The 27329-nt window shown below is 30.0% G+C and overlaps 1 protein-coding gene across 1 annotated transcript in view; it reads right to left on the reverse strand.

Annotated features, from left to right (window-relative positions):
• Window positions 1-27329, reverse strand: part of Ack-like (activated Cdc42 kinase-like) — a 78399-nt gene that overhangs the window by 21895 nt on the left and 29175 nt on the right. Inside the window, exons 2-11 of the mRNA XM_087150910.1 lie at window positions 22738-22976; window positions 21489-21686; window positions 16979-17128; window positions 14732-14923; window positions 13533-13630; window positions 11512-11638; window positions 7996-8145; window positions 6258-6367; window positions 5270-5434; window positions 3344-3483 (exon numbers count right to left, since the gene is read on the reverse strand). Coding sequence (XP_087007036.1) covers window positions 3344-3483; window positions 5270-5434; window positions 6258-6367; window positions 7996-8145; window positions 11512-11638; window positions 13533-13630; window positions 14732-14923; window positions 16979-17128; window positions 21489-21686; window positions 22738-22968 — 1561 coding nt within the window. The 5' untranslated portion in view covers window positions 22969-22976. The remainder of the gene's footprint in view (window positions 1-3343; window positions 3484-5269; window positions 5435-6257; window positions 6368-7995; window positions 8146-11511; window positions 11639-13532; window positions 13631-14731; window positions 14924-16978; window positions 17129-21488; window positions 21687-22737; window positions 22977-27329) is intronic.

Here is a 27329-nt window from a genome sequence, read left to right on the forward strand (position 1 = left end):
AAACTCAGTCTGCAAAGAGGAAGTGAGCTTATCCACAACTTCAAAAGAGAAAGGATTGAAAATCCAATCCGAAATTTCTAATTTCATCAAATCTTTAAATCTTGATTCCATATCAGTTTTTAACTGATCAAGATGATCAGTAAAAATTAAGATTTTATTTTCGAGAATATCGATATCTGCCATTGAACACTTTCTAAGAGTTGGAAATTGCATTAGCTCTTTGCGACCAATGTTTGACTTGTAGACATCAAACTTGGCGATGAATGAAGATATGATTCCCTTAGTCTTGATAATGTTCACTTTATTTCCTTGAAGTTATACGTTGATTTTGTACATTTTTTCAAAAATATCCGTGTGGTACGCAGTTTCCAACTTGCGTTGCTTCAAACTCTCACTTAAAACAGGATCATTGGTGTCGAGAAACTCAGTCACCGAGTCAAACAATTCGAAAAAACGGCACAAACAATTTCCTTTTGAAAGCCATCTCACATCTGTATGTAGGAGCAAGCGTTCGAAATCTTCATCATTTTTACAGCAAAGTTCTTGGAACAAACTGTCATTGAGAGAATTAGCTTTGATTTTATTGATGCCAGAAATAACGAATTGTAAAGTGTCATGCAGGGCACCACAAAACTTTTTTGAAGCCAAATGTTGACGATGAATGACACAATGAATGGTGATGACCTCCGGTACTTCTTTTTTAAGGTGCGCTAGATGCCCAGTATGACGACCAGACAGGGCAGGAGCACCATCTGTTGCACAAGCACTTACATTTGTAAAGGTAATTTCTTTTTCCACAAAATAGTCTTTGACCAATTTAAAAATCTACGATCATTTTGTATCAGTGATCAAAGTTCTTGTAAACAACATTTCCTCGTTCATCCAATCTACTTTTACTCTCATTTATGAATCTTACGTAAGCTAATACAATAGCTTTGTTATCTATTACAGTTGAGTCATCAATCTGCAACGCAAATTTACCTTCTCTCATAAATTTAATGAGTTTTGATTCAACGTCTGCGGCCATCTCATCAATAAGCCTGGAAACAGCCTTATTGCTCAGCGGTTTTACCTTATTGCTCGATCCCTCACCCAACATGATTTCAATAATTTTTTTAGTAGCAGGTAAAATAAGAGTTTACCAATTGTGTGATGTTTAGAGTTATATAAATGTTTCGTCTATCAATCCCTTTCTCCTATTACTTGCCTTTTAAAATCGGAGGGATGGGAATGAGACAAGTGAGGTAAATTTGAGGAGAAAAAGGTATATAAAAGACCATGACTTTCAAAAAAAGAGAATTCTTGAAGTTCGGATTTCCACCAGCGATACCAAAACGTATGACAAAAACAATCTTGAACTTGAAATTTTTTAATTTTAAACTATTGTAATTCTTTGTCTACACCAGAACCATAAGCTTCATATATGTTTTCAATTTCGATCTCAAATAGTTTTGTCATAAATATTATTAGCAATTTTTATCTTTTGAATACTCGTCGCCCCCCTAAGGATTATCGCCCCCAGGTTGGGAACCACTGTATTAGCCTTTATAAAATGATCAAGAGATTTTTCGGTTCGATTTCAGAGGGTGGAAAATGGAGCCTGTAGTTGAGAACATCTTGCAAAATGCAGTAGAATTGCACATGAGAGTGCAAGAATCTCACCAAACCCAGCTCAATAGACTAGCAAGTATTTCATTATGCATGTAAAATGATTCGCGCTTTCATACGCAATGGGCTGACGATGCCCCTGAAATAGATTGTGGTTGAATGAATTGCGAAAACCACGCTTTTTACAAAATACGAGGCGAAAATCGTGATAGTAAAGAAAAACATCTTATTCTCGAAAAGGGAAAATAAAGTTCTTTTTAGAAACACCCAATGAAAAAAGCACCTTTAAGGGGCTTTTAAAAAATTAAAATAAGCAGTTTTCAGAAACGCTACACACCATGCTATATTCTCCTATTGATTTTTAGAAGCAAGAAAAGTATTTCATGATAGTAAGATTGAAAATAATAATTTGTTACATGGCGAGTCAACAAAAGTGGCGAATTAAGTCAAATAAGTAACTCTTTGTGCATCGGTTCTTTTTTAAATTCAATAAATTATTATTAATTATTAATGTTGCACATTAAGAAAATAAGGAGGACCCAAAATGAGCACTTATCAAAAATCAAAGTTTCATTTACTAAAATAAATTTATTTACTAAAATAAAAGTAGACCGATACAGATACAAAATATAAAGAACATTTCAGGCAAGGCACAAAAAATTAATGAATTTTGTAGAGCTTATAAATATTTATCTGCATTATAAATCTAAAGTTATTTATATCCCACTAATTATAAAGCATAATCAATTGCAATTAAACTATTCACAAATATGAGAATAATAAGGGTGGTAAAAATAATATCTTTGCTAACCTATAAACCACATTAGAGAATCTATACTTATGTGATGACATTTGTCTATTAAAGGTTAAAATCAAATACAGCGAACTCTCGCTATTAAGATGTCCACAACAACAGCTCCCTTTATTATGCTAATGCTTCGTGGTCCCGGCAAACTTACATATGAATTAATGCCAGGCTCCTCTCAATATTACGATATCCTCTGAAGAAATAAACCCCTCTAAAACGATTTTTTCTCTCCAAATTTCAACCTTATTTTTCCATTTATTATTGGTTTTAAAATAATGGAAAAAATCTTATTTTATCATCTTTTGCAATCTTCCCTGACAAAAGTAGAGTCCTGACCACCCCAAGAGCTTCCATTCTTAGAATTGCCTCCCTTATCTCTTAAGAAGTCACAGATGTAACATTCCTATCTTATTTTACGTTAAAAGCTGATTATGATTCACAAATGACTACAAGCGTCACATTAATTTCTGAATGATAATTTTTTTTGTAGAGGGTAGATGGAGTACCATTCATAAACGAAAATCATTTTCGTGCTTTGTCTTAAATGCATACTTTGTTGGTTGACTTGACAGTAAAAATAAATAAATAATAACAATAATAATAAACAAACAAAAATATCAGATTATTTTCAATAAAAATGGTTTTCAGGTATGTTTACAATTCTGAATTTATTTAAATTGTTTTCAATATTTAACCATAATTAACACACTGCAAATAAATTTTTTATATAATATATAAATATATTCATAGTTAATACATACATAACATTTAAATTTAAAAAAAAATCGTATTGTGAGCTCAAAGTACGTAGGCCCTCGATACAATAATCCCTCTACAACAGTATATTTGATAGGATTCCAAAAATATTGTAATAGCGAGGTTTTACTGTAAATCAAAAAATAAAAGATTCAGAAATTTTTTTCTTACATGGAGTAACTATTTGCCTTGGAAGTTGGTGATATTTATCACCTAAAAACGATATATCACCAAAAAATGCTCCGTCTAACCCAACATGACCAGTGTGCTTGAAATCTCCTTGGGGACGAGAAATCATATCAGTTTTTAACCTAAAAAAAAAATGCTTAATTAATTGCTTTCAATCCAGTTTTAATTCCAAATATTTAGTAATTGTTACAAGTTAGGGAATTCAACATAAAAACTTAATTTCTAAGATTAAATGTAACTATTTTACCAATAAATGTGATTTTTGACCATGGAAATATGAGAGTAGCTGCAATCTTAAGCTCCAATAGTATCACGAGAAATTTTTCATCTCTTATTACGTTAACTGACTTCTTTAGTTATTTCATGAAATACCAAGTTATTCTATGAAATAACCGAATTATAAAATTTAACACACACATGCAAAAAACACACACACATTATATAAGTCATGCTCATATAATGGGTGTCTTTTTGCCATTATAATTTTTATTTGCTATTTAGTAGTAAGTTGAAATCGATAGCCATATAACAATGACAAACAAGTGCTACTTTGGTTCAAAAAGTCAACTAAAAAGTAAATTTCTTAAACAAAAGACAAAAATTAACATTTACAAAACACTCCTACTACCTGTGATCTACATGGTAGTGAGTGTGAGACTCTTAATAAAAAAGTGAACAAATTGCTGATTTTTGAGAGAGAGATACTTAAAAGTATTTTTGGTGCAGTCTATGAGAATAACAAATGGCGCACCATTTTGGTGCAGTCTATGAGAATAACAAATGGCAATTACAATCATGAGCTATATAAAAGGTATAAACAACCACACATAGTTCATATTATTAAAGCCTTTCACATTTGATGGCTGGGACACCATTATAGATCTGAAGACCGAAACCCAGAAAAAAAGTAAACATTTTTTTAAACCAGAAAGTACAAGAAAAAGGGGTCGTCCACCAACTAGGTGGCTGGACGCAGTTAAGAAGGACCTAAAGAAAGTAGGAATAACTAACTGGAAGGCCATGGCACAGAATAGATCAAGATGGCAAAACCTTATTGATACGTCCTTGGTCTGTCATAGGCTGTAGTGCCGAAGAAAAAGATTTAGTAGCAAGTGAGCTACAAAGTTTTTTTTATTGGGTAGTAATTCAACTTAAAAGGTTGGATTCTGCTGATATAGCGCTAATGAGGCATCTTTAACTTTACTTTCCTGGGTTTGAGCATCGAGTTCTTCAAAATGAACTCTTATAAAAAAAATTTGCAGTTCTTATGTAGGGTTGCCACTCAAATCTGGAAAAAAATTCCCTGTATATATTATACATAATATATTAAGAGGAAACAACAATTCCTGTGCTCTTGTGTGAGCTATATTGGGCAAACTATATTTATTAGTTTTAATTGCTGGAAAAACGTAGAGAGAAAAAAGTAACAGCAGAACATATTTAAATAATGCTATAATAAATTAAATAGCTTAAGTTGAGCTGAAATATCATTCTTAAATATCCTACAGATTACGTTTTGAGTGGTCACCATTTTTTAAAAGGCGAAAATAAACAATAAAATTCCCTGTATTTTCCCAGTTCGTAAAGAGTCATTTGTAGAGAGAAAAAAGTAACAGCAGAACATACTTAAATAATGCTATAATAAATTAAATAGCTTAGTTGAGCTGAAATATTATCCTTAAATATCCCACAGATTACGGTTTGAGTGGTCACCATTTTTTAAAAAACGAAAATATGAAATAAAATTCCCTGTATTTTCCCAGTTCGTAAAGAATTTAGTTTCAATTCTATTTTAGGTGATTTTTAAATTCCCTGTATTTTCTAGGCTTTCTCTGTTCTCCCTCAGTGGAGTGACAACCCTGTCATGTCTACGTCACAATAGCAAAATAAGAAGAACAAAACATTCACCTTCTTCGACTGGCATACAGGCCGCATTTGGAATCTGCCCTGGAGAAACTTGGCCTGTGGGTAGGAAAATTTGTAAGGTAGGCAACAGTGTGAGCAGGATTGAAGAGCCCTGTTTTCCCATTGATTAAAACACCCTTCCAGATGTTGATGCTGTCAGGTAAAGGTCTGAAAAACAACTTTCCAATTAGATGAAATTTAGAAAGAATATAAACATATTTTTAAGTATGATTTTCAACTAAGACATGGATCTACAACATTTTTGAACAGTGCGTCACAAAAATTAGAAAATAACACGGAGCTGTAATTATCAGGGGTGATTGTGAACCTGATTCAAAAATCCTGAAAATTTCTTGAGTAAAATCATTAATGACGCATTTAAAAAAATAGCTGTCTTTATAAATTTCTTTTAAAACCACAAATATTTCTGAGGTAAAAAAGAAAATTTAATTTAAAAAAAAAATTGGAAAGAAATATTAATTAATGGTATTTAGTCTATTAATTTTTCTCAAGACTGATTTCAGTTTGTCTGCCATACAGCAAAAATTTTTTTTTGATAATAACTTAGGAACCAATTTAGTGTCCTCAAAATAAATAACATATTTATTTTGAGTACAATACCTACAAATTTTCAAAAAAAAAAAAAAAAAAAAAAAAAAAAAAAAAAAAAAAAAAAAAAAATTGATTTTAAAATTTTCTATTAAACAAATTTCTTTTTGTATTTTAAAGAATTATGAAATTTATATAACTTTTTTCATTAATCAAATAGTTAAGAGAAAATTATAGAAAAAAATATTTAAAAAGTATATTTGCAATTAGGAGTGCAAGATGCTTTCAAAAATAAAAGGTTATTAACAAGAAAGACAAACAAAACAAGAAAGTGAGTAATAAAAATCAATCACAAAAGTCTTCTTTATAAATGGAAATAATTACTATTTAAAAACTAATTTTTCATAATTTGTTACATAAATTTAAGCCATTTTTTCACTACCTTTTGTCCAAAACAGTGATAACTTCCCCAGTTTTATAATGAAGCCATTCTTTTTTGCCCTGGACAACTTCTATTGTATCTTGAATAGATTGCACTTGCTCTGGCTTGCACTGAAAGATAGAAAATATTATTATTTTAAAAAATAACTTCAGGAGAAAAAAGATTCTCTTCAACTAAATGCCACTTCCAATGTCTTTTGGTTAAATTTTAAAGTGCTTTAAAATGTAACAACAAAAAGTACAGAAAATGTTATTAAATATCGCAACAAAAATTAAAAAAAAAGTAGTGTATATATATATATGTTGTGGCACTGGGAATAATGGCGGCAGAAGAAGGGATGAGAGGCAGCTCTTTTCCTCATCCTGCATATATATATATAACGTCATTGCCGTATGTAAAGATTAAAACAGGTCTTAGGCAGGGAAGGAGGGTACAAAATTTATTTATTAATTATTAGACAGAGAACAGCTATAAAAGTGGTCATGAAATGTTGTGTTCCTCATTATAAGTTAGGTAAAATCTTGCAAAGTAAATCCGTAAAATGTTTCAATTTAGAGAAAGAGAGAAATCTTAGTAATTGTAATTGGTTTATCAAATAGGTCTCATGATTCCCACAAAGAGCAAAGGGGAAAATGTTTTACTTTTATTTAATGCCAAAAATAGATTAAAGGACAGGATATGAATTTAAAAGTGTGAGGAAGCATTTGTTTTGAATAATACAATAAAATAAAAGGATATTCAGCTTTTTATATTATATATATATGTTCAAAATGTAGAATAAAACAAAGAAAAATTACAGACATATGAAAAAAAAGGGGAGGGGAATCATTTTTAAATCATTCTTGACAAATTCCGTCCATGTAAGTTGATCTGATTTCGTTACTCACTTTATAGTCCATTTTTATACCATTTTTTCTTTCTGTTTTACTTTATTTTCTGTTTTTGCGTGTTATTTTTACTTTTTGTGTTCTATTTTATTTGTTGTAATTTTTGTAAAAAATTTTTTTGAGTGCTCCTCACACTATTGTATTAATATATTTTGCTTTGGCTTTATTGATATAATATCAGAAAGCACTCTGTTTTGCGGATATAATCGTGTGGGCTGATGAGGAGATTTCCGGTTTTTTAAATAAAATTTCATCCTTTTTTTTTCAAAACTGCTTTTTGTTATTTTTACTTATTATTTCCCCCTTTTTTTCATATGTCTGTAATTTTTCTTTGTTTTATTCTACATTTTGAACTTATCTAATAAGTTCTGTTTACTTGCAGCTTAAGCGCAATAAATAAAACTTATTTTCGTAACTTTCTTCGTGTTTTCTTGTATTTATTTATTTATTAAATATATATATATATACAATATATATATAAAAGTTTAAAATGTAGAGGAAAGAAGGGAAAAAAATAAAAATAATAAAAAAAACAAGATTATATCCACTTCGTGTTATTTGTATTTATTTATTATACTGTATATATATGTTATTGTAAAAGCTTGATACCTGGTAAATATTAGGTTCTACCAGGTAAAACTTATGATTATTAATTATTATAGTGATATAGTAGAAGCCCAAAAGTATGCTTTAATAGGATTCTATTCCAGACTTTTACCAAGACTTTGCGGAAAAATTTATGAGTTACCAACATCTTCTGGTGAAAGGTGATGTTGGCAACTCACTGGACAACCTACGTTAAGTTGCCACAAGCATATAACTGGTATTAACAGGGCAAAAAATATACTTACTTCTGGTAGAAGAGCAGTGATATCCGAGAATTTAGGCCTTTTGTTAGGATCGTGCTGCCAACACCTTAACATCAATGTATAATACTCCTTTGGGCAACATTCCGGCTGTTCAAGGCGTTGGAAATGGGGTTCATCAATAGCTTCCAGAATCTAAATAAAGATTTAAAATCATTACAAAACAAAAACTTTGTTATCTAAGTGAGCTTGTATCTATTCTCTTCTTTGGACAATACATATTTAAGGTTACTATAAAAAAATCCCCCAAAAATAATACAGTAAACAGGGTATCTGCTACATTTTAGATTTTCAAATTCAGGAAATTTTCATGACTTAACGAGGTTACTATTTTCTCCGACAATAACACATCAATAAATTTAAAAAAGCATTATAATAACATTAATTAAAATGATAGGTATAACCTAAACTGTTATACTCTGCATCTTCATATTTATAGATTTCAAACTTAAAAAAACAGAGTAAAGGAAGAGCTGAAGCAATAAAATAGCTGGAAAAAAAATCAGGGTGCGTAGCCAAATCTTTGAATCAAAAATAAGCACTTTTTAAAAACTTTTTAAGCACTTTACAAAAATTTTCAAGCACTCAAAAAATTCATATTCAATCAATGATATTATTGAAATACAAAAACTTTTTATAAACAGTTTTAGCGTTAAAAAAAAAAACCCAAAAAGAAAAGGGCGTAAATCGAAACAATCAGTACTTTCCCACATCACCGAGTGAATTCAACTTGACCCTGAACTCAGAACAAAAGTACCCTTACCCCCTACGTCAAAAAAAAAGTGTTAGAAGTAAAATAAAATAAACAAGAACAAAATTAAAATAAATTAAAAAGAAAAACATTTCATAAGGATCTGATATTCTCTATCCGAATTGGAGCACTTGGGTTTCGGTTTCAAATGTGCGCGCATGCGCAAGTCATAACGTGGGTACGACATGAAGTCCGCGCGAGTGATTTCGTAGCAAACTCCTCATTTTTCGTGAAATGCATGGGATCCACCAAATATCACTGAAGGGAAGAAAAAAATTATTCGAAAAAAAAAGCACTTTTTAAAACCGCCAGCTGAAAAGAGCACCTTTAAAAGCTTTTAAAAACGAAATCCCCAAAAAAGCACCTTTAAGTACTTTTTACAAACGCTACGCACCCTGAAAATACAAAAGCAAATAATTTTTTCTTCTTTTTTCTGCAGAACTATATTCTGAAGGTACTTTTCTTGTTCATCGAAAAGGAAATAAATACTCCTGATTTTTCTGCTCTCATTTCAGAATTTTAAAAAAAAATTGCCAATGACTGGCTTACTTCAGCTAGGATTTTTAATTAATAAAAAAAAAAAAATAATAATAACAAAATTCTGAAATCACAGAAGCTTAAAAGATGATTTGCTCGAGAAATTATGTTTTTACTTTCATTTTTCGAAAGAACGCCATCATTTTTAAAGAACATGATAAAAACATTTTATATTTCAATAAAATATGACTGTGGGTGGGAATTTTGTTACAAATTCAGATATTCGAAGCACACGAAATTGGGGGAGGGGGGATTCCATTTTAAAAATTAAATTTTTCAGCGACTTAAATCCATGATTTTCTTTAAAAAAAAATAGTTAAAATCATTACAAATTTTGTTCAATACCGAAATTCATGGCTTTGCATGATTTCTCATGACTTTCTAGGTGCGCAGATAACCTGCTCATACTTCCGAGCTAGTGATAAAAAGTTAGTCTTGCTCCCAAATAATGGTCAATGCACACACAACACATGGAACGATTACTACCACTGAATGTTAAAAAACCTGAATGTTGAATAACGATATTGATAAACACTAAAACATGTGAACAGTGTGTTTAAACAATTAAATTATTTTAAAGTACAATTAATCTGATACAGTATTATGATGAATATTGTAACTTGGTTTAACATATTAAATGTACCCAGATCCTCTATGTTTATCTATACATTTTCATTAAATATAATACATTTTTAAATTAAATAATGAAATTTTAAAAATTGCTTTGCTTGCATTTATTTTTATTAAATTTCAAATTTTCGAATATTTCTTGGTCCCGTCTACCTCAAATTATTGAGACTCTCCCGTAATTAAAATTTTCTGACTTTTAATGCATGGTGTGCAACAAATTTTTCAACAAAAAATAAGCACTCAAAAAATATTTTTAAGCACTTAAAAAAACATCCTAATTATAAACACTAATAAAAAATTTTTTCTCTCCATTGTCCAACGTTCTTCAGACATATATTAACAAAATGCAAAATAATTTTCAAAAACTTTACATGATCATGATAAAATAACTAGTTTCTGACTATTCACTCGAGTGCTAGTCACTGACTAAGCACTCTTATTTTTAGTTGATTATGTTAGCCGCCATAAAAACAGCTTATACCCACTTTTAAATAGATTTGACATTAAGTGGCTCATTATATTTTTTAAATTAATAATTATTTTATTTACTTATGTAACAAAATTTTAATTCCAAACTACAATTAATTTAACTATTTTTTAAAAAGGTTACAGGGTGTATTTTTTAGATTTATTTATAGAAGTTATTTATAAAAGTGTATTAAAAAAAAATTAACAAGATTAATAGAATTGATCATATCGAATTTATAAAGATATGTAAAGAATTAAGTAAACTAAAAAAATTAATTCATATTACAAATGGAAATAACTGAATAGCCTTTAATAATTTGTAATCGATGTAAGAAATTTTACATTGTGATATGTATATCGTCTGTTACACATCACGATATAGCGATGTATCGTCATTTAACATATTCTAAATCTTTAAATCAATCAAAAATAAATAAAAGGAATAAATCTTTAACAAAAGAAAATGCTAATTCTAAAACAATGCTTCTATAAAATAAATAACATTGCTTAATTTTCTATAATTAAAATAATAAAGATGGATTGACTTTAGACTGATGTCTTAAAGTAAAAACAAACAAAAGTTTGATTTTATTTAAAAGAATATTTTAATTTTCTGAAAATGAAATTGTCTAAAGATTTAGTGGTTTAAAAATACTGACTATCTAACAAATTATCAAACAAACATGCTCTGAAAGAATTTTAAGAAAAATTAACAATACGATACTATATTCAATAGCACCATTGTTAAATTACAGAAAAGCGTCACAACATTGCTTAACATTTTATTTAATTAAAAAAAATTTGAATGAATAATAAAAAATCAATAATAAAATAATTAAAATATAAATAAAATGGGTGAAATTACAGATGCGAAAGAACAATCAAACATTTAAATTATTAATATATTTAGTTAAAGTTTCTTTTTTTAATTAATGTGTTATTTTATTTAAATATTCTTACCCGTTTTACTATACATTCTTATTTATTTTACAATATACATATTTTTCCTAAGTTTAGAAAGTTCTGAAATTCCACCAAAAGTTGGGAGAATCTGAAGCTTGTTCAAAAAATGTAAATATTTTGTCAAATTCAACTCATACAAAAATATAAATTACTTGTTGTCCGGTCAAAGCAGCCCAAGGTTGAAATCCATAGCTGAACATTTCCCATAGTGTCACGCCATAAGCCCAAACATCACTGGCTGATGTGAAACGGAGATAGTTGATGCATTCAGGGGCACACCTAACAGTGCAACATTCATTAATAACAGTAATAAAATGCACAATTGCAATCAAGTATTGAGAGAGAGATAAAAATAAATTTCAGGTTAAGAAATTAGGAAGGAATAATTAAGAAGGTACAGTTAGTCTCAAGTAAGAACCCCCCTAATCATCCGTCTAGACCCGTGACGGTGACTATGGTAACGAGGTATAGCTATTTCCAATAGGGGTCCTGTGGTCATAGTTTAGGACAGGTTTTGACTCGGGTCGGTGAGAAAAAGGGAATCTTTTTCTTCGGTCTATTGTGCTAGCAATAGAGTGAAAAAAACCACCCTCTCTGAAAGGCGCCATTCTTGTTTCCATAGCCACAGACGGCCTCAAACTTGGTGGCGAGGGAGTTCTTGCCATAGACAAATTATACATTTGTCTAAACATGTGAACATTAAACACTTAATAAATTAACTCATTTAACGTCTAATTTATCCAATCGTCGAATTTATATTATATATCGTCATTATTAATGCAATTTTATGCAAATTTCTGAAATTTAATTAATCTTAAAAAGACCAATCAGTAAAGATTTTTTCACCCAAAAACATTTGATTTATTTCTGTTAATTAGGAATGATTTAAAAGCAAGCGTAATTAAATATTCTTGTTGCTTTACAATGAAATTACATGCCGAACTCAGGCTAAAAATTTGGTAGTTACTTAAGCATTAAAACATACGCAATATTTTGAAAATCTTAATTTTTAAAAAAATACCCTTAAAAATGATTCATAAAAAAAAAATTATTACGTTAGATGAATTAAACATGAAAAATTATCTTACAATTTTTAATGCAAACTAGTTTCAATTATTTGTCCAATAACATTTAGTCTAATGAAAGTAAGAAACAGTGTAAAAAACAATAAATAGCTCAAAATACTATTTCAATAATGTGAGATCATTTTGCACTCATATAAACTCATTCTGTGTTTTGCTTCAGCTATGCCAATGTTGCAACACTTAAAAAATTAGGTGATTGGCTACGATTTAGCTACGCTCTTAGAAGCAGTAATCAAGGAAGGTTTTATTCCAAGCCAGTGCTCATGGTAGGGAAATGAACATTTCCAGTTTTACTTTCAATCCTGGAATCCCCATTCCATTCCCACTATCAAGACACAGCCATGGTGGCTCAGGGGATAAAGTGCTTGCCTCCCAATGAGGTGACCCAGGTTCGAATCCCTGGTCGATTTGAATTTTGTACCTGGCTGGCATCAACCACAGTGCTTACGTAAGAAATCCTGGGTTAGAATTCCCTTGCTGCCAGGCTAACTGAGGGAATTTTTTGTGGTTCTCCTATCTATGTAATGAAAATGCGGGTTACTTCCATCAAAAAGGCAAATCTCCACGAAGGCAGTTTTTCCCCTATACTTGATCCAGACATTCCCTTGTCTTCTGGATAGTGTTCAAAATTACAAGGCTATGGAGTTGAACATTGGTAGTTGTAGACTTAAAATTGGGTTGGATAATCAATAACGGTTATAAAATTGAAAGTCAAAAATAATGTTGCTAATGTATAATAAGTAAGTAAAAATGTTGTAATTGTAAAAATGTATAAGCTATTACAAGCAATTATGACAAACGTCAGATAACTGAGCTATCTGAGACCTATGTCAGATAATTAGGAATCTACTGCACTTTACTTATTAAATTACAATAAGTAGTACTATTTTTTCGATACAAAATCAAATACACAAATCATACAAATAGATTACTACATGAGTAAACTAAGCTAAAAAAAAAAAACAAAAAAAAATCATAGACTGATTAAAAATTTCTAATATTCTGCTTAAAATGAAAGATTTTTTTTTTGTCAGTACAATCTATTCTTTAAAAACAAATTAATAAAAGATAAGTACATGTTTTCTTACCATGCAATCGGTAATTTCAAATTAACATTGAAGTTAGTTTGATAATAATCTTTGCCAACTCCTAAAGCCCTAGATAAGCCAAAGTCACTAATTTTCACCTAGAAAATAACAAGCTTATTTTACAACAGAAACCAATACATACATTTTGCTTTGAAAAAGATTTATACAAAAAAAAAAACTATAGTCAGTGCTTGATGGATAATAGTGTGATCAAAAAATTAGCAATTTACAAATAAGTACCAGAACTTCTTAATCTAAAAAAATTAAAGTTAATTTTCACAATACACCAGCAGGATTTAAGCCATGTGGCAGAATTTGTTTGGGCTTTCTGCGATTTGTCACTCTAATACTAATATTTTTCTGCAAGATATTTTTAAAAATAACAAATATACATGTTATTAATTTAAAATAACAGAAGCATCAACTTCAAAAAAATAATAATTAATAAATAAATAACTTTTCGGTTCAAATAAAATAATAAAACTTTTTTATTTAATATTTATTTTGAATATGCAATTTTTTTTTAATTCTAATATTATGACCAATATTTTTGCATTTTGTAGGTATTTTTGCATTTCGCATTTTTGCATAACTTGGAATTTTTCCTAAATATATTAAAAACACTTCATTAGTTCTTTTTATCCAAAAATTGTAAAAGGAAAAACAATTTAACCAGGATGCATAGCCAAATCCTTCAATAAAAAATAAGCACCTTTTAAGTACTTTTTAAGCACTTAAAAGATATTTTTAAGCACTATATACATTAACAAAATGCAAAATAATTTTCAAAGACCTTACATGGTCATGATAAAATAATTCGTTTCTGACAAAGATCACTTTTCATGATTATATTAGCTTCATAAAAAGATCGATAAAGATCGATCGATGGTTCGATTTCAGAGGGTGGAAAATGAAGCTTGAAATTGAAAATATCTTGCAAAATGCAGCAAAGTTGTATGCCAGAATGCAAAAATCTCACAGAACACAGCTAAGTAAACGCACATGCGGAAACCCAAGTATTTCATCAAACATGTAACATGATGGGCTTTATCATACGTTACAGATAATCTTTTATATACGTTACAGAATTTGTGAAGGTACCACTAAACAATTTACCTTGGAGAGATCCCTGGTTTGCCCAATGAAGATAAAAAAACGTTTTAAGCAAATAAAATTGTATGTATACCAATCAAACTCACTTTATTTTTTGCAAAGACGAGAATATTCCTGGCAGCCAGGTCCCTGTGGATTAGTTTCTTATTCTCTAGGTACTGCATACCTTCAGCTATTTGTAGGGCAAAGTCACAGAGGGAGATGACGGGAAAACTCGGACGGAGAACTGGCTCCTTAAGGCACTCCAGTAGGGATCTAAGAGGAGCAAGTTCTGTAACCTGCAGAAATAAGTGAGGAAAATCTTACCAAATGAAAACATTGATAGTACAACAAGTAATTTATTGACTGTCAATTATATTTAGGGTATTTGCTACATTTTAGACTTTCCAAGAATTTTTTATGACTTAGCGAAATTACTATTTTCTCAGACAAAAGCACAACATTAAATTTAAAAAAGCATTGTAATAACATTAATCAAATGATAGGTATAAGACTGATATACTCTGCATCTTCATATTTATAGACTTTAAATTTATAAAACAGAGAAAAGAAAGAGTTGAAGCCATAAAAAAGCTGGAAAAAAAATACAAAAGCAAATTTTTTTCTCTCCTTATTTTTCTGCAGAATTATATTCTAAAGATACTTCTCTTGTTCATTGGAAGGGAAAGAAATACTCCAAATTTTTCTGTTCTCATTTCGGAATTAAAAAAAAATTCACCAATGACTTGCCTTGCTTCAGCTAAAATTTTAAATTGATAAAATAAAAATAAGAACAAAAATTCTGAAATCACAGAAGCTTAAAAGATAATTCGCTCAAGAAATGATGTTTTTTCTTTCATTTTATGAAAAAACACCATAATTTTTAAAGAACAGAATAAAAAATTTTATATTTTAATAAAATATGACTGTGAGTGAGTTTTTGTTACTAATTCAGATATTTGGAACACCATGAAATGGGGGGGGGAGGTAAATTCCATTTTAAAAATTAGATTTTTTAGCGACCTAAATCCATGATTTTTCTTTTAAAAATAGTTAAAATCATGATATTTCATGACAAATTTTGTTCAATACCGAAATTCATGACTTTCCAGGTGCGCAGGTACCCTGTATATATTTTTTTTAAAAAATTAACATTCTAGTCACTACCTTTGAATAAATTGTTAATTTGATAAAAGCATTCCATGGTATGCCAAACATGTATTAATTGTTTGCTATGCATTTTTCTTAGTTGTATAATGCTTTTCTGTACCTTGTTTCAGGGTTGCTACTCAAATGGAAAAAAAAAACTCCCTGACTTTTTAAGATATATTTCAATAAAAATTCAAATTTAATGTCAAAATAGGCATTTGCAGCACCATGAATAAAATCTTTAGGTAACCACAAAATAAAATATTTGACATTAATACATTATTTTATACATTTTATTTTAATTAATTCCAAATGAGAAAAAAAGAGGCCCTTGCACAGGAAACGTTCCTTAAGAAATGTAGACACAAACATTGCAAGCTTGCCATTCGCCAAACCAAACTCTCCGACTTTTCCAGATTACGGCTGGAAAATTTAAAATTCCCTAATTTTTTAGACAATTTCCAGAGTTTTTCAGGAAACAAAGCAACACTATTGTTTTTTATAGAAATGTACTACAGAAATTAGTTGAAGTTCTATATTTTTTTAAGAGTTAAAACCTGTTTTAGACATCAAAAATCCGATCCTACAAAGATTGCCTGATTACACATCAAAGGTAGAAATTAAGAAAATTTAGTCATTTGTTTAAGAGGTTCCTAATTAAAGGATACAAAAAAATTTATGGATCTGTTCACATGTTGCCATCTGATTTTTTTTTAAAAATCTTAATTAATTGAAATGAAAAATTCAATGCAAAGAATGTGTAGTGACACAATTATGATAAAATATTCTATTTTGTGATAAAAACAGACCAAAACATAAAAATAAAAACAATATACCACTCCTTTAAATTGATTGCTGGTCCAGGGGACCACTGATAATTATTTAATAGTGGTCCAAGTCTATTCTAAGTAAAGTGGTCTCTAACCAACACTAACAAACCACCATTAATTTCAAGTAATGCACAAGATCACGTAAGTAAATTACAAATTTGACATTTTTTTACATAGCTGAAGTACAATTTATTAATTAAAAAATAAAGATTTATAACCATACAGAACTAATATATATAATCTATTGTAACACTTAAAAGAATCAAGCAAGATGAAATGAGCCTAGCAAAATATTAAATGAATCCTGGAAGTAAAAAACATTCAAAATTATAATCATAAAGTATAGTAATTCAAATAATAAAATAAGAGTTGTACCAGCATAAGAGTGTTGGTTTCAAGTACAACTCCGTACAGGCGAACGATGCTCTCGTGATCAATAGTGTGCATGATGGCAGCTTCTTTCAAGAATTCCATATGATTCTTCTGCATGCGCTCCTCACTCAAACACTTGATCGCCACCTGGATCTGATAAAATAGTAATATTTGAGATATGGAAAAACTTAATTTGGTACATAGCATAATAAAATCTTTGCGTTCCAAGTATAGAAGTTTGATATCGAGAAATATCGCAGGTTCTCATTCAGTATTCAGGGGTCTGTCCAGGACAAATTTAGTACCGTTTCGCGGCAGTTTCACAAATTCAACTTTAGGAAAAACAATAGTTTCACAAAATAATTTCAACAAAAGCGAGTTCTCATGCAAAAATCTTTCTTATTGCAATCTATGAAAGAGCTTTTTTGCCAGATGTCTTTTACGAAAAGGTAGCACATGTTTGGTCAGATACTGCAATATAGTAAACATAACAGGTCGCTCTTGCCATAGCAAAGTGAGATTTTTTTTTTTTAGCTCAGTTTTTTAAAATGAAGCAACGAGGGTCTCCCTTTGCAAACTTTACAGAAAGTCAAAATTCGATCATTATTTTAAACATTCGAACATTTTCTTAAACATTATTGTACATTTATTTTAAAAGACCTTTATTTTTTATGAAATTTTTTTTTCTCTGTGAAACTTTTTTCTGCATGACTTAGTCGAAAAAGTTCTCGTAATGAAAATAACTTTTAGTGCTAGTACTGTTGAATGCATGTTTTTATTAAATTCAAATTGAAATTTAACTATGGACAATGACTTTTATGGAATTTTAAATTTGGATACAATTTTAAGCCCAAAATTTTACAGTAGCGGAATTATTTTTGAACATATGGGGAAAAATATATAGAAATTTACCAGTCATAAATGATTTTTATTTGTAGTGAAAAATTTTTTCTGACTTTACCATATTTTCATGTTGAATTTTTTAACATAATTTGTAATTTTCACAAATTATGTATACATTTTCACAAAATTGATACCTCTTAAAAAATCTAGACAGACCCCTGGTATTTCAAATCTATTAAGTGGAAAACTGTAAACAACTTTACTTTTGTTAACTAAATAAAATGCTGAAAGTGATTTTTATTAAAAACATGAAATAACTCTCAACATAATTGTTAGATTAGATTTGAGCTATAAGTTAGTGAAAATGTCTGAATGCATTACAGTCAAATCCTGTTTTAGCAAAGATTTCAATGTAATGAATATTTTCCGAATCCTCAAACGAATCTTCGTAGGAACAATGAATTAAAAATATCGATATTACGAAATTCATAATCCTATTTAACGAAGGTGAAAATAAGCAACAATTCTCATTTTCTCGCATGATCAAAACACTTTTCTATTCTTCAAAAGTACACAATGATCTTAGAATTCAAATATTTTTGCGTCTTCAAAATAAATAGTTTCAGATATGAAAGGGACTTGTCAAAAAAGACAAATCGCTAGGAATGGAGCACCCTGAAAAGACTAAACCTCAAATTCATTCATATTTGAAGAAGTAAAAATACATGTGGCTTTTCAAAAGAGTGATTTTCAGTTCAGTTGTTTGAAAATGTACATAATTTGGAGAAGTTTGTAATTTCTATGTGTTATAAATCATTTGAACAGAAAAAATATATGGATTACGTAAATTTTGTTAAATAAGTGATAATAAATCCATTGTTCCTTTTAATTAAATTGTTTTTGCGAGCCTTTATAACATTGATTTGATATTTTCTACAAGCGACAATACTGCACGAGTGAATCAGTTCAAAAACAGTGATTTTCAGGAATTGCAAAGGAATGTACTTACAAACAGTTTGTTTTTTAATTATAGATTGATAACATGAGGTAATATTTTCATCGAAATAAACTGTTTCTAATTGAAGTAAGAATATTTTCAAACGCTAAGAGACCATGAAAACACGAGGAAAGCTGTCTAACTGTCCTTACTCTTTATAAGCACTATATTTTTTATCTCTACAGACATAATTGCTTAAGAAAAAATTTCATAAGATTCAGTATGAAACAATAAAATACTATAAAAATTTATTAAGTATACACCTTACATTTTTATAGAACAATACTAGAAAAAAACTTCATTATTTAAAAAAATATTTAATGCATATATTTAATTTTAAATCATACATATGTCTGAGTTAGACCAATCAGAGACACAATGCTGTGATTGGGTGTGATAACAGAACATTTCTCTAGCATTTATCAACTTAGTTCTATAAGTAAATACGCTTATGACCAAGTTTCAAATGCATTCCTTCTCATTCCATGATTTTATGAAACATATTTTAAAACATTAGAAGATTGACAAAATGAAGACAATAGAAATTTAACAAACAACAATAAGAGTACTTTATGATGCTATTCAAGATGTGCTTCCATTGGTGAGCTACATAGAGCTAAATGCTACACTGCTAAGTTTACTTTGAATTTTAAAAACAGTGCAACCTGGTGCTATGAAAGATTGCTACATAAATATACTTGGAAAGAAACTATAATTTCTAACAGAAAATTGCTAATTTGTAAAACTCAAAATGATCCCTTCGGTTTAAGGTTTTCAAAAATTCGAAATTTCCAGAAGTCAGAGCTACATTTCAGGATCAACTTCAGGTTTTCCAACTGACCTTGGAAAACCTGAGCCACATTCCTAACAATGCCATTAAAATATTTACTGATGGTAGTAAAATTGACAATCTTGCTGGCAGTGGCATTTATATCAAAACCCCTCAAGCTAATTTGACTCTTGCTCATTGTAATCCTAATCACTGCTCTGTCTTCAGAAGTGAATTGCAATAGGCCAGGGACTAGAAGTTATTCTATGCGAAGAGGATTATGGTGATCTATGGATCTTGTCTGACAGCCGTAGTTCTCTCCACCATCTTAGTAATTGGCCTCTTGTGGACAACAGGATCAGCACCTCTATCCTGCTTAAATTAAAGCTCATTTCACTTAATCATGATGCTCATTTGCAATGGGTACCTTCCTGTGTGAATCTCCACGGGAATAAAATGGCCGATATTCTTGCTAAGGAGGGTTGCAGGATTACAACAACTCCCTCTTTCACACTTACTTTTTTGTAATTATACTCTCTGGAAAAATCAAAAATCTCCGAGGAGTGGAAAACACAACCAACAGTGGAAAACACATTGGTACAAGGGATCAAAACCGGGTTTGTCTCTTGACCTCCCGTGTGACAGGCGTACCCGGACAGTTCTAACAAGGCTTGCCAGCGGTCACATGAAGTGCCTCATTTTCAACGAGGGCAGGAAAACCTTTGTCACCTGCACCAAGTGCCAAATTCATCAGGCTTCTCCTGAGCACCTCTTGGATTGCATGGGACTCTCTAAGGAGGATCTCTTTAATCCTTCGACTTCCTTTAAGTCAACGAACTCGTGGATCTTGTATGACTCCGTCAGGCAGTGAGGATAAGCAACAACAACAACAGAAGCCATTTGCCCAAAAATATTCAAATTATCAGGATAAAAATATTAAATTTTTTTAAAAAAAAGGCACCAACTATAAGTACTATGACAACTGAGCACCTGAGATTTGTAGACTTCTGGTCTTAGCCTTACAAATACACTATATGGCTAAAAGTATCCGGACACCTGGTTGTTATGGTGGTGTGGGGGTGTTTCTAGTGGTTTGGTCTGTGTCTGTCAATTCCTATGGTAGGAACTCTGAGACGTATGTGGACAATGCTGCACTCCCAACTCTAATGACAATATTTTGGCCCATTTCTCTTCCATTCACACATTGAGGCTTGCACAGTTTGACGAAATGGGTGTTCAAAAACTGAACTGGCCTTCTCAGAGCCCCGTAGAACAACCTTTGGGATGGAATTAAGAGTGCACATCACGTAGCCACTGCAAGCACTCACTTCAGCTGTGATGGAAGCTTAGAAGTCAATTCCTATGGCCACCTATCAAACACTAGTAGAAAGTCTTCCCAGGCGTGTGTGCAGGCTGTCATCGATATAAAAGGGGGACCAACATCATATTAATATGTGCCTTAGAATGCTCAAAGCCCATATCACAGAGTGTCTGGAAACTTTTGGCTAGATAGTGTATATTAGTGTCCTTTTGCACCTTTTCAACATTGAATAATATGGACACTTCATGTTGCTAAAAAGTCAGGCTCAATTTAGTTCACAAAATTGTGGGGATGGTAGTTATCGACCATGTCATCCCCCATCTACGAAAGGTACCCCAACATAGAATCTAGTTAACATGTTTTAGATACTAGTGAATTGGAATTGTATTCTTGTAGTGGTAGATACACTACAGTAATCCCCCACCAGAATTATATCTGTGATAGAATTTGATGAGTGGATACCACTATTTGGCTCTTTGCTGCTTTGTGAGAAGCCGGGAGAGCTGTATTAAGATCACCATATGTTTTGAGTGCTGATTGAAAGTGAAAGAATTTCCATGCAAATATGAAATAATATATTTACCCTTTCTCCATCCTCATTGGTCCAAACACCTTGCTGAACCACACCAAATTCTCCCACTCCTAGCTCTTTGTTGATGACTATGTTGTCTTTGGGTATGATGTGTTTGCTGGGAACTTTTATATTGTTCTTTTCCAGAGTGTTGTCATTGAAATAAATGGAAGCCCTATCTGAATCATCCTTCACTTTAGGAAGGATCATCTGAAAGAAACATTTCATGTAAGATATTTTATAATAAACGATGCTACTATTAAAACACATAGTTAAAAAATAAATATTTAATTGTCAATGACAGTAAGAAGTTAGTGAGATTCGAGTTAAATAATTCTACGATCTGTTACAATTATTTTATAAAATTCCACTTTTGAGTGAAACTTTTCCGTGTCTCCACTCTCATTCTATTATGTTTTTACTCACAAAATCTAAATGTTTGACATTACAAACAAAAAAGAAAATCTAAGTTATTTGGTGAAAAATTGTATGGTATAGATATAATATGGTATGAGTTTTCATTGAAATTTACTTGATATACCTGGATAAGCCAGGGAATTTTTTCTGAAATTAAGTGGGAACCATGCGTACTGGATTGTTTATGAATTGTCAGAATATGGTCAGTAATGTGGTGCTTTGTTTCTGAACTGCAAAAATATTTTCTTAAGTTTCTAAGAATACCTATGGTTCAAAGCATAGTGATTTGTTTCTGAAATATAAATGAATGCCTCCTATTAGGTCTCTGAACTTCAAAAATATGGTTCATAATGTAATGCTTTGTTTCTGAACTACAAGAATATGGTTTGAAATGAAGTGATTTGTTTCTGAACTGCAAGAATATAGTTCATAATGTAGTACTTTGTTTTTGAATTGCAAGAATATGCTTCAAGATAGTGTGACAAAGGGTGCCAAAAAAAATTATTAAAAACAAATATAACATTTATGGATGGTTTCATATAGCATAAGAACATATCAATTTGACAAATTTAATATAAGAAAAACACAATACAATGACAGAAGAGCTGGGTTTGATCTTCAGTGGCGGTTTGAAGTCTACCCAGCTTTAGATCGATGGGTTCTTGCTTGTCTGGGAAGTAAAGGCGGCCTGTGAGCAGTGCTGATCATATAGCCACAATCATACCATTGGTAATGAAATTGTGGAGCCTTACCTTCCATGACCCCCTGGCACTCGAGATGTAGGGGGAATGGTTTACTTCACAAAACAATAAAAAGCAAATAAGGAATGAAAGAGGTATTCTACCTTCTTAATTTTCCGAAGGTACGTCTGCGGACAGTATTTTTGGAAATACTTGCGCAGCCTTCTCATTTCAGGCTTGGTCATACCCATTTGTGAGAGGTCATCTTCTTCCACATATTTCAGCTGGGCAACTGAGGTCACTTTCAGGTCATTCTTCAAAGGACTGAAATAATGAGACAGTTCTGCTTCCAGGAGAAAATCATAGAGAGTGGGCCCTTTTGTCATAACAGACATTTTTCATTCTGGAAAAAATATAATTTTACAATTTAAACAATATTAACACTTTTTTAAGAGTATACACCTTTTAAAAAGTAAAAATAAAAAATAAAAGTGTAAATTCACAAGAATATTAGAAGAAACAGTAAGCACACAACTTGGTGGCAACAAACTACCAGGGAATTTTAAGAAAGTTGTCTTGAATATTAGTTCCTTTCACTTGATTTACATCACTTGAATTCTGTTTTAAAAGATCGTTGAATTAAATTACCTGATTTTTAAATCATTTATTTGAGTCTAACAAAAACTTTTTATTTACAAACAAATGCTTTTAAAAGTTCTTGAATATGTAGTCTATGTACATAAACAACGAAAAAAATGTAAAGAATTGTTCCACCAAAAGTAATTTTGAATAATTTATAATTTTTTTTAATGTGTTGAGCTAAATTTATTTGATATCTAACTGCGAAATTGGGTCTGTGTCTTTACTAATTCATTAGGATTTAGAGATTAAATAAAAATAATTATGATTTTAGTTATTCAAAGCAATTACTTTTTATTAACTTTATAGTTAGACTTTAGTTATAAAATTGATTTTAAAAAAAATTAGAATTTTACATTGGTATACGTAAAAAAAATAACTGATTTAAGTAAAAAATTTTTTAAAAATCATGTTTCTTGCAAACTGATTATTTTTACTCTTTGCAGAATAAACAATTTTTGAAAAGAATGGGGGAAAAAATGGGAATTTTATCCCTTTTTTTAGTCAGCATTTGAAGTTTTAATAAATAAAATATGCGGCTTTTACTTTCTCAGATCTTTCAGAATCAGTGATACATTTTGCACGGTATTTACCATGTGAGATTTTTAACTGGTATTTACCCTCTATAAACCAATTTTTCTCATCTTCAAAAAAATTTCTCATTGTTTCTGCATTCATTAAATCAGTATTGAAACAAGAATTTCTAACAAACATTATTAACATAGTGTCACACTAAACATTGCAGAACAATATATGACAATTTTAAGAACTTATGTTCTAAAATTTTTTTTGCTAGGGGTAAAAATTTCTTGATATTCCTAATAAAAAATATTTTGTCCTTTTTTCTGTTTTACAGCATTATTATGACACCTATAATACTCAACAGAACAAGTATGGCATATCAAGTGAGTAATATTACTAAAAAAAAGATAAATAAAATATATATATATATATATATATATATATATATTTTTTTTTTTTAATTTCTGGTATCAACATACAGGGGTGATTGTGAGCCCAATTAAAAAAATCCTGCACATTTCGTGAGTAAAATCATTAATAACGCATTTCAAAAAATTAATATCCTTATAAATTCAAATCATTGATATTTTCACAACGTGAAATTCCATATAAATTATATGCAGCATAATTTAAATTAATAATTTAGTTTACTTTTATCTCTAATCACATTTATTACTCTACCAGAAAAAAATATTTACAAATGAAAGAGATGCCAAGTATAAATTCTAGTTCTAATATTGTTAAATAAAATATACAAGAATTTTTATACATAAATGTGATCGATGATTTCTGTAAACTTCTGGACTTCGGATTTCCGGATAGCGGTTAGCGAAAAATCTGGAAATCCGAATTTTTTCCGGAGCACAATCATCTCTGAACATAGAAAAGTGAAAAAAAATTTGCACACAATTAACGATAAAAATGTTCAAGTTTTCATGATAAATTACTTCACTTTATGAATGCTTGTTTTTTCACAAGTAAGACTGCAGAGTTAATATTTAATCAGGCGCATATAACAGAAATTTGTAACAGGCCTAGCCAGAAGTTTCTGCACATCGTCCATCATCACAAGAGATATAGAGAGGTTCGTTCTAACGAGAACCGGTTTAAAGAAAATAATGAGTCCATATGCAATCTACTGTTCACTAAAAAAAATAGAAAAAACTTTCAGAGCAATTTTGAGTTCAAAGGGTTAAGTTGTTCGAAACACCGAAACAAACACGGTTAAAAGATCGTTCAGACAATTGTAAAACCTTCAAGCACTGAAATATTGTTATTACCTTCATTGAAAATAACTCAAGTGTTTTTACAATGAAAATTTTTCGATATAATAAAGCACTTTCCTTTTAAATTTAATGATAAAATTAAATAAAGAAAAAAGTATTAGATTAAAGAAGTAGATAAAGAGGGAGAAATTCATTTCTATAAACCTTAAAAATTTTACACACTATTGAAGGAAGATGCCATTTTTGTTTTTAAAATTGGAAACAATTTCAAAAACATGCCATTTTATTAAATGAAAAACTGTTTGACCAAACCTTTCACAAACCTTTTAATTTATTCTTTAGTTTAGATAAAATATGTCAAATTATTTTTCATTACTAGTTCGCTCATTTGTCTTGTCAAGTTTGGCAGCATCTTAGTTTGGTTTCTAATGTTTTAATGTTTCTTGTTTATTTCTATAAGATTCTAAAACTTAAATCCTAACTAAAATAAAACGAATTACATTTTAATGACGAACGAATTAAAACAGTATATTTTTCAAGCGATTACAAGCTATTTTTAATAGGTTGCAAATTTATATCATTATTTCATCACGTAAAATTTCCTTACATCTTAATATTAGGGAAATACATCATTCGATATTAGTAATAAAACTAAAATGATTCTAAATTCGAAACTTAAATAACTTGCTGTAAAGGAAAGTAGCTCTATGAGATCCTGAAATTTAAGTTCTACTTAAAAACAAACTCCATTTTGGGTAAAAAATATTAACGATAAGACAAAATATTTTCCATTAATAGTTTGCAAAATTGTATTGTTAATTAGTCTTGTCAAATTTGCCTAAATCATACATATTAGGGAAAAGCGTTCGATAATAATAAATCTATACTTAATGAAATAACTAATTAGCCTACTATTAGAGATCTAGTTCTACACAATTCTAAAATTTAAATCCTACTTAAGATAAAACTTATAACATTTTCACAAACAAAGAATTCAAAACAGTACTTAGTATCGTTAATTCGTTTTGTCAAGTTCGTCTGCATACTACTATTATTGAAAGACAATGATAATAAAGTTAATCTTTAATATAGGTAATTAACCAACTGTTAGGAAATGTAGCACTGTTAAGATTCTAAAAATTTAACCCTAGAATGAAACAGAACATCATTCATGAGTTAAATACGCCAACTAAAAAAAAAAAAAAAAAAAAAAAAAAAAACTAAAACAAAGATTGGGGCATCAATAAACGAAACAACATTTTAACAGACAAAAGAGCTTAATCTGGTTTTAACAAGGTTAAAAAATAAAAACACAGAATCGATGCTAAAGTTTTTTTGCTTCGATTGTTTATGAACTTAAGAATAAATAAAGCGGAGGGGGGATTCTCCGCACGCGCTCAATTTAACGCCACTTTGAACAGCTATTTATAGCACACTGCTTTGGAAATCTTAGAACCGTTAAAAAAGCCTTACAGCATCTATCTAAATACTACTCTAATAATCGACCAAATAACAGCATTTTCGATAGATAATACAATTATAATATTATAATTTATTTTAGTTAGAGAAAAGGAGATGTCTCAGAAATAAATCTCAAGAAAATCCATAGAATTATTACTATTTTAAAGATCGAGACGACGTTTAAAAGAGTGGGGAGGGGGAAGAAGGCGATGTCTGAGAAATGTATTAAGAAAAATCCATAGAATTATTACAATTTTAATTTAAAGATTGTGACGATGTTTAAGCGAGGGGGAAGGTGATGTATGAGAAATGTATTAAGAAAATCCATAGAATTATTACTATTTTAACTTAAAGATCGAGACGATGTTAATTGATATTCAAAGTGTAATAGAAATATTTTGAATGTTTCCATTATTTTTGAAATGTTTATTTTTTGGATAGACTTTTTTTCATTTCATAACTAGGTGTTAACTGGACCTCAACTGACTTAAGTTAATTAAAATAATTAAATTAAATAAACATAAAGGTATAACAAATGGAGAAAAAAAATCAGAAGGTTTGAATTATTTTGTCATATTAAACAGTTATTAAAAATATAAAAAAATAATAAAAAAAACGAAATGCACATTTATTACAATAGAATATATTTATTTTAAAATATAGATAAGGCGATGTTGTTTATTCTTAGCTTTTTTTTTAATAGAATTTATAAAAAGTAAGATTTCTTAAGGGCCCCTGGGCACTGGCCGGATGTGCTCACGCGTAAAGACGGTACTGATGCAGGGCACATTGAACTTTTTTTTTGCAAACAAGTTGATGCCCATGGCCAAGAGGTCGTATGATCGATCCCCGCCGGCCTAAGACCCCCGTGTAGTAAAAGGTGAGTAATGCAAGTAAAATCAGTCGAG

This window comes from Parasteatoda tepidariorum, chromosome 9 (assembly GCF_982258835.1).
Source record: "Parasteatoda tepidariorum strain Cologne lab strain chromosome 9, Ptep-v5.0, whole genome shotgun sequence".
Taxonomy (NCBI): Eukaryota; Metazoa; Arthropoda; class Arachnida; order Araneae; family Theridiidae; genus Parasteatoda; species Parasteatoda tepidariorum.